Genomic DNA, 17,212 nt, shown 5'->3' with positions numbered 1-17,212 from the left:
TGCACCAGTGCAGAACAGGGTGGGACAATCCCCTCTCTTGACTAGCTGGCAATGCCATGCTTGATACACTCCAGGACATGATTGACCCTCTCCGCTGTCGTGGCACATTGCTTGCCATCGACCAGAACCCTCAGATTCCTTTCTGCAGGGCTGCTCTCCAGCCTTTCACTCCCCAGTCTGTATGGACATGAGCGTTGCCGTGTCTCATATGCAAAGTCCTAACTTACATCTGTTTAAGGGGCCCCGTGAAGGATTTTCCAGGCTCTGAGACCTATAGGCAGGAGAAGACACAGAAAGCGTATTTCATGAGAATCAATAAAGGTTTCTTTTTATTTTAATTCCCTTTTACATACACCTGTGGTTTGTCATTTTCCACTTGTTACTTTGGTCCATACAGAAAGCAGAAGTGGAGGAATGTAAACCAAGTGCCTGCCTGATGACACACACAAGGCAATGTCCCCGTAACACACAGAAAGAAGTCACAGTATTATCTCTTACTTTTTTTTTTTCATTTTTTGTCTCGCTTCTGAAGTAAAATATGGACTTAAAACCCACTTCAGTAAAAGCGCTAGTGAACACATCCAAACTCCTTCGCCTTCTGCTCAGACTAGAAAAAATAAGCTAATATCTTGAAAACAAACTCCTTGAGACAAGCCTGGCAGGCTGCCGGGAATAGCTGTGTCCTTTTTCTAATGCCCAGACCTCATTACTTCTGGTGACCACCATGGCTGTGTCACCGTGAAGTTGGTGAGACAAAGCAATGAGTTTTAGTAGCAGATCTGTCTCTTCATGCATGCCCCAGCTCATGCAGATGGCAAGAGATTGATATCATACTTCTGAACACGGGGATGTCCTGAGGGGGTGGATTTGGGAGATGGTGCTTGGCTACACATGTCCTTCTTCTTCTGCCAACTGACTTTCCCAACAGCTCTACCTTGTACAACCTGTCCTTTAAAACATTTCACCTCTAACAACAAATGGCTTCTTGCTCATCCTTCCCTACAGCCCTCAGGGAAGAATGATAAATGTAGAGAGAGAAAAACAAAAAGGTAAAAGCTTGGCCTGGTGAGAAGCATCCAGGTCTATATTTAGAAGGGCTTATGTCTGTTGTAATGCTCTGGTTTAAACAGGTGCTGCTTCCCTGATGAAGTCATAGTTTTGTCTTCTGCTTTAGGTATTTGAGGTCTGCCTGTTTGGAGAACACCCTTCATATAAGCTTGTTCTAAGCATTCTTTCAAGTTGATTTTGTATCTCTATTTCAGAGGATGTAGTTCCAGGCATTTTGGAAACCCAGTGCATGCTAATCCCATCTATATCAAAAATACCATGTCTTTTTCTAGCCAAATAGCTACCACATCCTAAATACCCATATGTAGAAGCCGAAACCAATGTCACTCATGAAGCATTTTAAGAGAGGAGCCTGCCACTCAGATCAACTTCTACTTCTTGATCTCTGCTTTCTGGTCTTGTAGTATCGTTGATATAAAGCAAAACAACTCTGTGAAATATGGGTGGCCAGTAAGGTTTTTGGGACAGAGGAGGTTATTTGTTTGAGTCCTTATCTTTTAACCTCATCAGAATTTACGGGTGAAGCCCACTCCGTGGTAATGAACAGACATTTTGATGTCGATTTTCATCAGATCTAGATTTCATCCCAAAGAGGTGCCAGCGTGTCTATGTTCTTGCACATCACATTGCTAGCTCAGAATCCTTAATCCTCACTCTTAGGAAGTTAACCAAATATCACCAAATTCCTTCATTAATGTGCCACGAAAACAATTGTTGTGGTCACATGAAGAACTTATTCTGTTGGAGCCGGGAGAAATAAGTCTGAATTCCAGGTTCTAATGTTCAGGTTGTTCTAATGTACCCCTTCTTTTCAGATGAGAAAAGAAGGTAAATGTGCCAGTGAGGATGAAGAAGAAGAGAAAGTTGTACTGACTTTGTACATTTGCTCTCTCTAGACTTCCCCTGTGCAGGAGAGAAGGCGATTGTGCAAGAGTCTACCTCCATCAAATCTCTACTGGACAAGGAGGTCTGCCTGAAAAGAAGCCAGATTTATAAAACTTTCTAATTACTTACGATCATCTGGGTCAGCTCTTCCATAACTTTTTCTTTTGTTCCTGGCCCCTGCCAAACTCTGAGCTGATTTCCAGCCCTGCCCTGCCTCGTTGCAGTCCTGTAAAGCCATTCTGAATTAGGACAGAGTTTGTTGCACTCTTTTCTTGCAAATGCTGCCTATGGCTCCCTTACAAAGCAGCATCACTGACTGCCAGTACTGAATGTCACCAAGAGACGTGGTTAGGAAGGAGATGGCCCCAGATGGGTGCAGTAATTTCAAGAGGATACAGATGCAAAGGCAGTTAAGGGACAGTTCTGCAAGTGTGCCCTGAAGCAGCACTGATGTACCAACCTATAAAAGGATGCAGAAACCACATGAGCAGAGAGGTGGTAGATGCCCATCCCTGGAAACATTCAAGGTCAGGCTGGATAGGGCTCTGAGCAACCTAATCTAGTTGAAAATATATCTGCTCACTGAAGTGGATTTGGACTAGATGACCTTCTCATGGTGCCTTCTAGCCCAATCTATTCTATGCTTCTAGATCAGAATATTAAACTTAAATTAAACAAGAATATTTAATAGCAGCTCTAACTTTTCCAAGCCAGTGGAAAGACATTGTGTGAACTTTGCACGTCATATTCAATGGCTTGAGATCTTCTATGAGCAAATCATGAACAAGTTCATCTGGAGGGTAAAATGCTGTGCCAAGCTTTGTAAACCTTTCCCTCATCTGTGGGAAAGGTTTCAGAGGAACCATACTTGCTATTTCTTCTAATGATATGACATTCTTCTTCACCTATGACATTCTTTCCTTCATTCGCCTCCTAAGTCCTGGCCAAATGTTGCTATTATCCTGAACTTTCTATACTGCGGGGCTAACTTCAGTGTGAAAGACAGCATGAAACCTTGGAGGATCTAAGATCCCATGCAAGCAGGATAGAAATGAAAAGAAAGAAAGGGCTGAGAAAAATCCCTACTGATTGAAAGAGCTGAGTGTGGCTAAGTGACCACAATGTATGACAATGGGAAGAACAGGCTCATCTGGACAGGAACAGATGAAATGGGATTGTTCAGTGTGACAGCTGATGCCTTGGGTGTACTTTTATTTAATCCCAAACAGCAAGCGTGGTCTGTAATTCTCAGCAGACTATTTCTGAAGCTAGAGTTGGAAGGTTTATTTTAATTCCATTATGCAAATTGTACATGAGTCCTGAACTGCGATCTAGATTCAGATCTGTTTTGCCTTGGCATTAGACCGAGTTAACTCGATTAACTTCAGTGGAATAGCTCCTGCCTCCTGCCAATGATTATAAAATCAACATCAAGTCTGTTTCTAAGTGTCCTGCCCCAGAGACTGTCTTTGAATGACCCTGTCCACTCATTATTGCTATTCTGTCCACCACAGAGAACCCTTTCCACTCAGGAGAAGCCAGATGCTGCACACACCCCGTCAGAGCACTCAACAGAATTTGATGAAATAAACCAAGGTTAACCTATAATTATTATTTTATTGCTTATAATCCTTTTTAAGTGTAGTGTAAAGACAGCAGGTCTTTTCCCTTGCTTTCTGTGCCCTCTTCTTATCAATTAATGTACAATAAGACTATTTTGATGATATGACCTTCCACTGCTGCCAGGGTACCTGCACTCGGAACCAAATGTGATGGGTACAATAAGGCTAAGGCACTGTGCAAGTTATCAGAGTAAGTCATGTTCCTAAGATAACTCTCTGGTGTGGTCTTGGAACTGAGAGTTGAGATTGACTTCTTCTTGCTTAATCAAGTTCTTTAAATAAGTTTTCAGGGGTTGTTTCTTGGGCTCAGTCTGCAAAAAGAGGAGTTAAGTGTAGAGAAGGACTCCAGCAACTTGAATGTGGGATCAAAATCAAGGACAAGGTTGTTCACCCTGCTGGTGTCCTTCTTGTGGGCTTCTATACCTGAGAGGGACAAGTGGCCTTAAAGATCAAAAGTGGTTACTGATCCACCACCCAGCCTTTTAGGTAAAGAAGACACATGGGAGTCTGCTAACACGGCCAAAAGATCACGTCTTAGTCCCAGCTTCAGCTGCTGGGCTTTCAGTAGAAGATAATGCTCTAAAATCTCCTAAGTCACCTACAGACCAAAAAACATTCAGTGAAGACATCTTTCAGCACTGAGTAAAGAGGCACCCTTATGAGGACACTTTTTGCCTATTGTAAGACTAGATAGGATGGCAAATTAATTTGTGGCTACTCACTAAAGGAAGTACATTAGTAAAATTTCTATTTTTGCACAGCTTTGCGTGACGCCTCTGAATTTTAGATGACCAATAGCTGGTCATAGGCCAAAGTGAGTACTGAGCTGCATGCCCACACATCTCTCTCCATCCTAATTCACTCACAATGGCCTGTAGATTTCCTACAGAGAGACAAAAGATCACATGGAAACACCAAGGAGATCAGGTTTCTGGATCAAACTTGATTATATGAGAGGCCACAAAAATAGTTTGGGTGGAATAGTATGAGCCAAATAGTTTTTATACAGATGGCAGGATTTGCTGCCTCAGAACAAAATGTTTCTTTGGGCCAAAAGCATTTGCTGTCAAGTAGGTTCAGCCTCCACTTCCATGGGCATATCCAGGAGAAATGCCTTCCAATGAATGTTGTCTATTTTACTTATACAATTTATGAAGTATTATGTTTTCGAGGCAAATCCAGACATGCATGATGGAAAATTATTTATAAGATCCTTCACAAACTCATTTAATTTATAATTTAATATTTTTCTCATTTTAAGACACCCTAGAGGATTAGGATATAAAATCTCATCTGTCTGGAGAATCACACTGGATGCTTGAAAAGCTCTGCGGCTGCCCAGGGATATCATATATGTCTTCTGATTACTCCCCAGAACATGGCAGCCCATCAGCATTAGCAGTGGAAAGAATAATAATATCTAAAAATCAAACAGAAAAACTGTTCCATCATGAAGCTTGTTGAAAAAATCCAATGCTCTTACACCTGCCTGAGAGTGCAACGGGATCTTTTCCCTAGGAGGTGCTGTCAGTAGGGAAGTGGCTTGGTGAAGACCTACATTAACCTGCCCACAGCCTTAAAACAAACCTTCCTCACCCGCTGAGCAGTTTACAACTTGCAGCCATCAGTGCAATGCCAACTTGTGACATGGGTTATACAGTCGAGCAGCTATTACCCCTCAAGTCTGGAAAATACTGCCCCAGATTTTTTTCCTTTTGCTTTCCGTTACAGCTAAAATGTCATAAAATTCAGATAAGGCCAGAAGGAGAAGATGTGAACCACATTCCTGCTGCAGACCTATCCATGACAAGGCACAGACTGGTTTTCAGCAAACTTGTGGGCACCAACAGGTGGAAAAAAGCACATACACTGATAAGAAGCAATGTTGCACATTAAAAGACTTCACAGGTTCATAAAACCTCTCCCTTACAGTCAACTCTTAAAGTGCTTTCTCTCATTTCATGCAGTCCTGTCTCAAGTGAAAGAGTCATTGACCATAGTGAGAGATTCAGATGAGTGAAGGGATATACTGATCATTCTCCTCATCGTCAGTATTTCTGGAGAAGTTTTCTACATGGAGTCCATGCAGAAAAATCAGCCAGTGAAACAGCAAGAGAACCCAACCTATGAATGAGCCTTCTGAACTCTTTCAAACATCAGAACTTGACATTTAAAAGCTTTTAAGCTAGCAATGGAGTTTGCAAAACAATAATCGGGCATAAAAAAAAATTGGAGATCTTCCTTCTTAGTGTGTTTTCATAGTTGAAAAACTGGAAAATTCTTACCAGCACTGTGGATGTTCTAGGACCTTCAGCCAACTGCCCATAAACAGATAAACAAAGCCAATCCCTGGCTGAGGAGTTCAGTTTTGGGAGAACTTTGTAGACTGATTTGGCTCTAATATGTAGCAGACAAGAAGTAGAGCTGAGAAATAGGACAAGACGTGATCTCATCTGAACGAAGACCAAATAGTGTATAGAAGGTATAAAAACATATTTCTGCACATACCCAGGCAAAGAAGAAATGACAAGGCTGCTGCCAAAAGCCATCCTTAAGAAACAAAAGGCTGAGGAACATGTAACAGCTCTTTGTCCATCCAGAAAAGAGGTAGATTAAGCAACAAAGACTCATGAACAAAAGCAGACTGTGCTGCTGTGGATGGCAATAGAAGAGGTAAGAAGTTAGAGAGGTGAGAGGGTCTATAAGGATTTCCGAGTGTTGCCAGCTGCTTTACAGGATGAGAAGAAAAATGGGCACAGTGGAGGAGGGGAAACTAGAAAATACCGGTAACCAGCTCCTTTAGACCTTTGCCTCCTCCTTGGAGTGTGTTTGCTGCCGTCCAACTCCAAAGCAATCTGCTTTCTCTGCTCCACCTTCCCACTTTGGACCTGAACAAGGATGGGCACAAACCCTGTCCTGCCTGCAGGGTTTGCAGTGGTTGCTAGATGAATCCAAATGCATCCTCACCTCAACTCATCACATTCGTGTTTCCTGTGGCCTTCAGGGCTACGTTTGCACTAGTAAATCAGACAGGAGAGGAGCTGTCATCCCAGCAGAACACATGCCTTTGGATGGGGATAAACTACCCTTGATAAATGCTCACATCTCCTGGTGATGGAAAAAGTGAAGGTGACCCCACTCTGAATCTAGAGGCTTTGGCCAAGGGCCAGTGAGACCAATTTTCTTCCCTTCCAGGGCAAATCACAACTGCAAATTGCAGTTTCTTCTCTGTTTTGAAACATCACAAGTCTGATCCCTTCCTCACTACAGTTGGTGGAGCATGTCCTTGGGTTTCTAGCAAAGAGATCATGGCTTATACACTCAGTCAATAGTTTGTGATCAACATAGGAAGGATAAGAGCAGGCTTTGGCAAACACGCAGCCTGCTGTGCCTTAATGGCAGAGTTATTCCCTTGCTTTGGTGCCAACATTTTCCCATTTTTACATGGATATTGTTCATGCACATGGACACCTAGAAAAATATCCGTTGTAGGTGATTTAAAACTGAAAATATCAAGATAAGATTTCTTCCTCTGTACATCCCAGTAATTTTTATCTAGGTTTAAAAATATTTTTTTAAGCATTTATTATAAATAATCCAGTGAGGAATGCCTGTAAGTGAGGGCTTCATTTTATGAGGGGTGTTGTAAATTTTTATAAATAATTTTACAGCCTTTGCTAATTCCTTGAACTTTGGTAAGTGGTTGTCAAACATGTTATTAATCTTGAGTTCTCGGTAACAAACATAAGCAAATAGTGACTCACTGGTAGGGTTTGGTTTTTTTTTTTTTTGTTTTGTTCCAGCAGTGAAATGATACTAAGAAATTTCTTTGAGCGAGAAAATCAGGAATGTCATTGCATCTGCTTGGCAGGATTTAAGCAGAATGTACTCTGGAAGGATGGAAAACCAAAGTCAGCACGTTCAGTGTTCTTCACTCTCATTGGTGAGAGCCACGTGAGATGCTAAATAATGCAGATGTACACATGCAAAGAGCTGACTATTAACTTCTGCCCACTTTGATTGCCTTCAGAAGCTACCCCAGCATCTGTGAGGAAAAGGCAAGCAGTGAGTATAACTGGGCTGACCCAGATTTCTGCAGAGCTAGTTAGCTCTCCATGCCAAACTTTCACTAGAACGAACTTCTCTTGCAAGATAACTTAACCAATCTGCAATACTATTGTTAGCTTTGTTATATGAATGACAACAAAGATGACAATACTATAAGAGTGGTGAGGCACTGGCCCAGGTTGCCCAGGGAAAATGTGTCTGCCCCATCCCTGGAGGTGTTCAGGGCCAGGTTGAATGGGGCCTTGGGCAGCCTGATCCAGTGGGAGGTGTCCCTGCCCATGGCACGATGGTTGGAACTAGATGATGTTCAAGGTCCCTTCCAACCCAAACTATTCTATGATTCTATGACAATAAGAGAGCATGAGAAAAGATTTTTCTTTGAAACCCTGACATTTCAATAGCTGTCTCTTTGGTGGTAAATCGTTACAATGAGTTTTGACTTGTTTTAATGATTTAAAACAAGAAAGGAACATCACAAATAAATACTGGCTTTAGAGACCTGCTCATGAATGTCTGCAGCTGGTGGAGAGATGCTTCAGTGCCTGACAGAGGACTGCCTCTCAGCCACTACCTCACCTCCCAGATCTAAATCCAAATCAGAGATATCGAGGGAAGAGGTCATAGCATAGAATACAGAATCATTAAGGTTGGAAATGACCTCTAAGATTATGAAGTCCAACTATCATTCTAACACCACTGTGCCTACTGAAACATGACCTGAAGTGCCACAGCTACATGTATTTTGAATACTTCCAGGGATGGTGAATCCATCAGTTCCCTGGGCAGCCTGGGCTTTGTTGCTCTGCAAGGTTGTTTAGAGAAGATGTGGGACACAGACAACAAAGTCAAGATCCCAACTTTTCTTCCTGACCTCCTTTGAAGTTTTGGGGAAGTTAGTCCTTAATTAGCTGTCAGAAGACCAGCTGATTGCATCAACTGGATTTATCTCAAAAGTGCTGGTTGATGAGACCCAGCAGCCCTATGTAAAGGATCGGGATAGAGAGTAGATTGTCCCATTGGCCCTGCCTGCATCCTAAAGGACTCCTGAAAACTTGCCCTATAACTCTTGCCTACTCCATTTGAGTAACAGCCATGTGAGGTCAAAATGCTTCTGGTACCAGAAACTTGTCAAGAAGGGAAAAAAAAATAAGAAAAGAAAGCACCGCAAGAAGCTGAATCCTACGGTGCAACAAGGGAATGCTGATGCTATGACAGGGAGTGAAGAGAGGGTCCAGGGTGACTCAGCAAGAGACCTTTCTCTAGGAAACCACGTGCTGCAGTAGGAAGTTTGGTCACTGTTCCTAATTTCCCACTTCTTGGCTATTTTGAATCATGCTTGGAAACCAGCAGTGAACCTTCCTTGGATACTCAGCTGGTGTGAGGTTACCCCAGCACAAAACATTCTTGGCCAACAAGGGCTGTATCTCTTCATCACTACTGAAGACATGAGGTGTGTCAGGAAATGACCTTTTGGCACACCTGGCTAAAACCACCAGCAAGGGAAACTCTACACAGTGACAAAATCTTCCTGGTCTCTCTCTTCTGTAGGAAGGATGCACTTCCCTGTGCTCTTTCCATCAGAGGCAATGCAATAATGTTTCCTCACACGAGCATTTCTTAGCCAACTCAGTGACTTTAGTTGAAGTTACACTTTTTTACACCAGGTATGAGCCTGATTCGGTGTGCATATATGCGTATCTGACCAAAACACGAAGAAGAAGAGGAAAGTTCAGAAGATGTTCAGAGGGAAACCATCCACGAACAACTCCTGTGATTTTTTCCAGCAAATATTGCCTTCAGATCTCATGAAGGTAGGTAGGTCTGTCTGTCTGTATCCAGCAGCTTGTGCTTCTGGGTGATACAGTCAGAATTTGAAGCAGTCTTTCTCCTTATAAGGGTTTGGACTAGTGACAAACAGGAAATTCGGAGGGGAGAAGCAATTTAAAGGTTTTAAAAAACATCTGAAGCCTGTTTCCATGAGCATCCACAAAAAGGAAAGGCTGAGTTAGCTTCCCTCTGAGCTGATTTTAGTCACACATATGCACAGGCACACATACCCAAGACCTACAAATTCCCCACCCTCCCTCAAGCCACTTGGTGGGCCCCTCTCCACTGCTGCATCTGGAAGAACAAATATGTCGCACATTCTGATAACCACATTTTCCATCCTAAAGTTGCCCTGGTTTCTGGCTTGTTGCTGAGACTCAGGTCAGGGAAAGGAGAACAGAGTTTTCTGCCTGCATCCAGCAAACACGAGCTGTTAATCCTGCCCACTCCAGAGGAGCATTTTGCCAAGGAGTGAGATTGCCTGATAGAAGAACATGCAACCAGTTGTGCTGATCTGTCCCATGTTAAGCATTTGTCTGCAAGAATGGGCAGCTAATACCCCCAAGGAGGCTTGGTGGGTGTTATGCGTGTGTTACCAGGCAGACTTTACAGGGAAAGAGCAAACCAAACTGAAGATGCTGATGCCCAGGGTGGTTTGTACCCTCGCAAGAAAATGGCACTGTACAATCCCCACAAGACTCTTGCTTTTCTGGGTGTGACTTCTGCCCTCCTTGGCTGCCCATACTCTCCAAGAGGTCCGAGGACCACACGCTGCTTTGCAACCCTCCCTCGAGAACTCTTAGTATCTCTGTTGTTCAGCAGGCAGCAAGGCTTGTGGATCTGGAAAGCCCTGCCTCCGTTAACACCAGGGAGACTTAGATCACTGAGTACATGTATGTGATCGACAGCTGGCCACATGGGTGGCTCACTTTTTTTCCCATATAACTTAACCTCTCGTTCCACAGAACAGAGAATCTGTATGGAAACCCTTGGCATTCGATGCATGGCCTGATACTCTTTTGCCCACTAAATGCTCTCCAAGAACCTTTTTCATCCTTTTTCTTCTTTTCTTTCTCCTCTTTTCTTTACATCACTGTCTCTCTTTCTTCTTCAACAAGTACTGTGGGTCTGTCTCCATCATAAAGTCCAGAGCCATTCAGGTACTCCTCGTCTTTGTTATACTGCTCTGGTCCAGAAGAAGGCATGGAGTTTTCAGAAATGGAGCCATTTTTTACATAACCTGGCAAATTCCGGTGTCCATTGAGGGTCCCTGGTAATAGTCTTGTATTGAGATGGAGGGCAAGTGCCCCTCTTGTGGCTACATTTGTGATGCTGGTGTGGGAAACCATTGGTCCATAACTGTAGGTTGTGCTCCCACTTCGTGCTTTCCTTTTAAAGTCAAGTGCTAATGTCCACCTGCTCCATGACTTCTTTATTTCTGCTTGGACCTGAGAGAAAAGAGGGGTGAAAAAAAGTGTGAGTGAGAGGAGAGAGGGACAGAGAACATCAGAAAGAGGTAGCATCCACAGACAAAATGGTTGAGAAACTATCTGGGCAGTGAAGTTGGAAGGAACAGTAAATTCACATTAAATTTGTCCTTTCCAAATGAAATAGTTGAAGTTGGGAAGCTTGAATGGCTGAAAACATCTAACTGAAAATGTGGATTGCCTCTCTCCCAGGGTCAAATGAGCAGCACATCCAAGAGTGAGTCATCTTAGTGTACCATGAACATCAGGTACAAGTGGCATGGGCCACCTTAGGAAGTGCGTGAGTCTCTGCCCCTCTACTCTGCTCTTGTGAGACCCCACCTGGAGTATTATGTCCAGTTCTGGAATATTCAACATAAGAAGGATATGGAACTGTTGGAACAGGTCCAGAGGACGTCATGAAGGTGATCAGACCTCTGCTATGAGACCATAGAGAACCTCTGCTATGAGGACAGGCTGAGAGAGTTGGGCTTGTTCAGCCTGGAGAAGAGAAGGCTCCGAGGACACCTTAGAGTGACCTTCCGGTAGCTGAAGGAGCTATAAGAAAGCTGGGGAGGGACTTTTTCCAAGGGGCTGTAGTGATAGGATGAGGGGAAATGGCTTTAAATTGGGTGTTGGGGGGAAGGTTTAGATCAGACATCAGGAAGAAATTCTTCATGATGAGGGCGGTGAAGCACAGGTTACCCCGGAATGTTGTGGCTGTCCCATCCCTAGAAGTGTTCCAGGCCAGGTTGGACGAGGCTTTGAGCAGCCTGATCCAGTGGGAGGTGTCCCTGCCCACGGCAGGGGGGTTGGAACTGGGTGATCTTTAAGATCCCTTCCAACACAAACCATTCTATGATTTTATGAAAACTGAGGGTATGAGCTTTCTATGTGGACAAACAGATCTTTCACTGAGAGCAAATAAGGTTGTGTCTCTAGAATATGCTGATGTGCATCCACATTCGTTAGTGTGGAATTAACAAAGGAGGAAATTAATTAAGAAGCTGATGACTTACCTCTCCATTGCAAAAACAGTATATGATGGCAACAAAAAATCCCTAGAAGGAAGAAGAAGCAATATATTGTTAGTGTTACTGCATGTTTTTCCTTCCTAACGGTTCTGCCCAGCATCCCTGTGTTTCTCCTAAACTGATGATATTCATAATAAGCTATTTATAAGACGCACAAGAAATCAGTAGTACATGGCCGGCGGATAAACACAGACCGTACCCCATGGACTACTGACAGAGTAGATGGACTCTATAAACACTCTGGGTCATGGTTCAGTTAAGAGGTCTATTTTCACCTTGAAATCATCTGCAGAATTACTGAGATGGTGATGCATGCCTGGAAAAGTGGTGTACTCCCTCACTAGAGGTGTTTATGAACTTCTTGGATAAACATTTCTATTGTTTTACACGTAGCTGATCCTACTGCAGGAAGGGTGAAAGATGGTCCTGATGAAACTTTTCCAGCCCTAGTTGCAGTAGGGCAGCCCATGTGACGTGGAACTGGCTGAGTGGGATCCACAAAGGAATTCAGATGTGAACAACCCATCCACATCCTTATGTTGGGCAATAGTTTACCCAGGTCTTGCTGAGGTTACCCACTATTTTATCCCATCTGCGCACAACCGGAATTGTGGAATTCAAGCTTCATCTTCATCTCCCTTACAGTGTCATCTGGCTGGACCCACTGTCCACCTTTCACCATCCATGCTGGTCAACCATGATGATAGGAAGTAGCATGCGATCTAAAAGTTAATATCTTAGGGCAGGGCATGCAGAGACAATCTGCTTGTAAAGAACTGTGCATTCTCACTGCTGTGTCTTATACGGCACCAGTCCGTAACTGAACCTGACTTTTGCCCAAATCTAAAACTGGAGAATCCATTCACAGGACTGAAAGACAACTTGGGACAAGCAATTTAGAACCTAATGTGAAAGAACATGTCTCTACCAGCTTACATCTAACCTGGATCAAAAGGTATTTATTTTGTGAAGCAAGTTATCTTTCAACAGGAACATTTTTTTATTGGACTCAGTGAGCTTTTATAGGTTGTGTTTGCAAATATAAAACATACCGGATGCTGAAATACTGTCAAATGACCTTGTGAATGAAATCTGGTGTATTTTAAAAACAGCCCTCCTTCCAAAGACAACACCTTGTACTCCCATTTCCCTCCCATCACCACTGAAGTTTTCACAGTTTACCCCCATAGCTTAAAAGTTACAATACCTGGAAAGAGTTGAACAGCATTTCATAGTGCATTTGAACTTGCCAAAGAATCCCTGACACATCTGTGTATGGCATAGCCATGAAAACAATATAGTGAACGCCAAACAGAGGCATAAGGACGAGGGTAGATTTCAGCAGCTTCCTGCAGGAATGAGGAAAGAAGAAATTAGTGCATGGAATGAACCTCCCAGCCAGATTTGTCCACCTCATACCTTGGGCATTAGTAGTATGTAATTTCTTTCTTGCTCACTCTCCCCCTTGGCTACGCTTGGCTATCTTACATTTACACAGACACCATGTGCGCCTTTGATTTAAGACTGTTGCTTCTCTTCTGGTGTGTGACACAACTCCGTCCATCCTCCAGCATGTCTCAATGTCCCAGTCTAACACTGCCCATGTCCATGCCCGCGTGTGATACTGCTGTAGCTGCTGGAGATGAAGACACTGAGATGTCTTATTCAGCCTCAAAATATTCATAGAATCAGAGAATGGTTTGGGTTGGAAGCTCACCCAGTTTCACCCCTCCACCTGCCATGGACAAGACACTTTCCACTCAAAGCCACATCCAACCTGGCCTTTGAACACCTCCAGGGATGGGGCAGCCACCACTTCTCTGGGCAACCTGGGCCAGGGCTTCACCATCATCGCAGAAAAACATTTCTTCCTAAGATCTCATCTCAATCTTCCCTCTTACAGTTTAAAACCGTTCCCCCTTGTCCTGCCTCTTCACTCCCTGATACAAAGCCCCTCCTCAGCTTCCCTGGAGCCCCTTTCAGTACTGGCAGACTGCTCTACAGCCTCCTCAGTGCCTTCTCTTTTCCAGACTGAACAATCCCAACTCCCTCGCCCATTCTCATCTGGGAGGTGTTCTACCCTCTGATCATCTTCATGGCTCTCCTATGGACTTACTCAGCTTTGGGTCAGGATCATGGATAGAGAGTGGAATGGTGACTGGAAAGGAATGTGTGCTGCTGCTTCCAGTCCTAAGCTTGGCACTAAATCCCCTTGCCTCTAAAGGATGGTTCTGCTTCAGCTTGCAACAACTGGATGTGGTCCTATGCAACCCACAGCAGCTGATGCTGCTTGAGAAGGGTGGGTGGACTAAATGACCTACAGAAGTCCCTTCCAATCTCAACCATTCTGTGATTCTGTGATTCTACCTACTCATTGAGGCAAGTTATGAAGGTCCATGCTGGGTTAGTCCTTTGGTGCAATGAGCAGGGCTGGTGGAGAGGGAAGTGCATCTAGGATTAGCATTATTCTAGATATTGAGAGGAGGATGACGGTGCAGAACAGGGTAAGCAGGAAGTGAAGACTCTTTCTTAGGAGGTACTTTGGACTGCACTGTCACCTGGAAAGCTCCTAATTAAAGAAGAAACTCCACCTCAGCATAAGAGTGATTTTGGGGGCTTGGGGGAGGTACAATACAACTCTGAGTACTTGGCTGGGTTTGCTCCTGAGGGAACCAGGCTTGCTTGGAAGTGATGCTAATTGAGGGATTAAACCTTCTGCCAAGGTTTACAGCAAGTCTCCAATTGCAGGCAATTATTGAGAAGGGCAGATATCACCACCAGAAAGATCTCGTACCTCCTCTGTCCAGCAACTGGAAACCACAGAGGAAATTTAACACATTAAAAGGAGAAGCCCCCATCGAAACCTTAATTAATAGCAAGCTTCAGCCAAGGAGAAATAAACAAACAGATAAATCAGAGCCCTGACATGGCAGCAAGTTAAAAACGGGGAGGTGTTTTCCTGCCAAAACTCATTCCTACTTCAGATGAAACGTCTTGTGTTTGGAGAGTGAGATGGTAGCAATGAGCTCATGGTTTGCAGCCCAACTCATTCTGCTCTCCCCCCTCTTCATGGGTCATGCTGGTCAGTCCGGTTTAGGAGATTATGAGAAGCCTCGGGAGCTCTCAAGCAGCTGAGGTGTTTTAGCAGTCTGCTTTTTCTGTCCAGTTTTGACAAAAACTACATATATCCTAAATTATCAAGAGAGAAGAGCTGGCAGAACAAAAGAAAATAAAACAAACAAGGAATGGCCAGATTTCCAGCAAAGAGTCAGGAACCATCCTTCATTTCAGCAAAAGCACTGAAACACCCGCTGAAGTGCAGACTGAACAAATAGACTGAGTTTTATAAAGCACAGGAGGGAAATAAAGAGAAGTAAATAAATCGGTGCAAGTTTTAGGGACTTTAACAGCATAAATATTTTTGAGCTCTTGGTTCAAGACCAGCGCAGTCACTTCCAAACTGGCTGAAGAGACTGTAGTCCTCTCTTTTATCCTATGAGGCAGGTCTCTCAGGTTGGATTTGAAAGGTTTGTGAGATGTTTAAACTGCAGTTGGTTCATTCTCCATTACGAGACTTGGAAGATAGTGTTCTTCTCACTTTATTTTAGGTGTCTGCAGTGTAGACATCATGAACTATTCACTGTGGTCTCCTTCTATGGTTAAGGAGGTGCAACAGGGACTTTGATGTCTCCCCACAAGAGGAGAGGGTATGTGACTCACCTGTACTGTTGTCTTGAGTCACACCTCCCTGCATTTGTCTCTCGTAGCTTGGTTGCTAGGACTCTGATAATGTTGATAAAGAGAATAAAATTTACCTGGATGAGGTGGGGAAAAAAGAACAAAGAAAGGAAAACTGTTAAAAACAGTCAAGACTACAATAGTGTTGTTGAGTCAATGCTTTTCCCGGGATAAGTCAAAGAACCATGGCACACAGTGGTCTGATCTTGCTATGTATATTCTCCTGAGAGGGAATGTGTTCAAAGCTTCTCCTGTGGAATGAGGTGAGATCCGTAGGGAAGACCCAGTGTTTGGTGGGATTTGGCCAGCTGTGTTTAACCTGAACTGTTGTGAAAGAGAAGGGAATGGCTTTCTCTGCAAGGTGGGGGAATCTCACATGGAAACACCAACATCAGCCCACCAGATGTCTGATAACTGGGGGTGATATCAATATATTAGGCAGTGCTTAGTGGGCATTTTGAGGTATGGACTACAGACAACTCTCAGTATTTTCCACATAATCATTTTTTAAAAGTCCATACAGTGATGTGGGTCATTCATATGGCCTCTTAATACTCTCAAACTTAGTTTAGAGAGCAGAGTGATATTAGGTTATACTTGTCTCTAGCAAGATTAAGATCTCCTCAGGCTATGAGCAGTATTAGTAGGATGCCTTTCTATATTTCCATGTGAAAAAGGAAAGTGAGCAAATTGCATCATGATGAAGGCACAGAGTAGACCTAACTTAGATATGACAGATTAAGAATGCAGAAGGACAATATAACAGTAAAACTTCTGTTGTACGTCTACTGCTAAGTCTCCCACTGGAGGAGTGTTTAGTAAGGACCAGATAAGGACAGTAAGGAATTTTCTTCTTACACAGGGAGCCACATTTATGAACCCACTTTGTGGCCAGCGGCTTGACTGAACTAACGTAGTCCAACAAGAATGTACTCATGGCGACCTACGCAGCAAAAGGTAATGGCCACACCTCATGGCTACACTGCCACTTCACAGAGATGAAAAACGGGGAGATGCTTGTGGAATTTGCAGCTTTTTGGAGCTCTTCAGAGATTGGTTTCACTGGGGCTGGGATTACACCTGCTGCTGCCCCAGACAAACACATTCTTAGGGCAATGTCAAGGCCACAAGTCTGCAGTGGGCAGATCCATATTTCTGGGCTAACAGTGATGCCTGTAGGTTTTGCTGGAGGGCTGCAGTAGTCTGTTGACTTCTCAGATGTCAGTATAGTAGCATTTCAAGGGAACAACTTACTGTGCCACATACAGGCTCATAGTTTGACATCAGAAGGGATCATTCTGAACCTCTAGTTTGATCTCCTGCACAGCAGTTCATAATACCTCCTTGTATTCATTTGTGTTTGAGCTATAGAAGGTCTGGGTTTCAGAGTTTCCATGACGGAGATCCTACCACAACCATGGGTAAGTCATTCCAATGGTTAATTACTCTCACTGTTAAAACAAGTATTTCCCTGAGCCACTGAACGAACATGGCCTGGTTTGCT

The 17,212-nt window shown here is 43.6% G+C and overlaps 1 protein-coding gene across 2 annotated transcripts in view; it reads right to left on the bottom strand.

Annotated features, from left to right (window-relative positions):
• Window positions 1-319: 319 nt before the first annotated feature.
• Window positions 320-17,212, bottom strand: part of PTH1R (parathyroid hormone 1 receptor) — a 146,233-nt gene continuing 129,340 nt past the window's right edge. For both annotated transcript variants that reach the window (XM_009556113.2, XM_054060235.1), the window contains 4 exons: window positions 15,691-15,785; window positions 13,178-13,319; window positions 11,956-11,997; window positions 320-10,918 (listed from right to left, as the gene is read on the bottom strand). In XM_009556113.2, coding sequence (XP_009554408.1) covers window positions 10,556-10,918; window positions 11,956-11,997; window positions 13,178-13,319; window positions 15,691-15,785 — 642 coding nt within the window. In that variant the 3' untranslated portion in view covers window positions 320-10,555. The remainder of the gene's footprint in view (window positions 10,919-11,955; window positions 11,998-13,177; window positions 13,320-15,690; window positions 15,786-17,212) is intronic.

The sequence above is a fragment of the Cuculus canorus genome, chromosome 2, assembly GCF_017976375.1.
Source record: "Cuculus canorus isolate bCucCan1 chromosome 2, bCucCan1.pri, whole genome shotgun sequence".
Classification (NCBI taxonomy): Eukaryota; Metazoa; Chordata; class Aves; order Cuculiformes; family Cuculidae; genus Cuculus; species Cuculus canorus.
The sequence above is the reverse complement of the archived record's forward strand: the minus strand, read 5'-3'. Positions and strand labels throughout refer to the sequence as shown.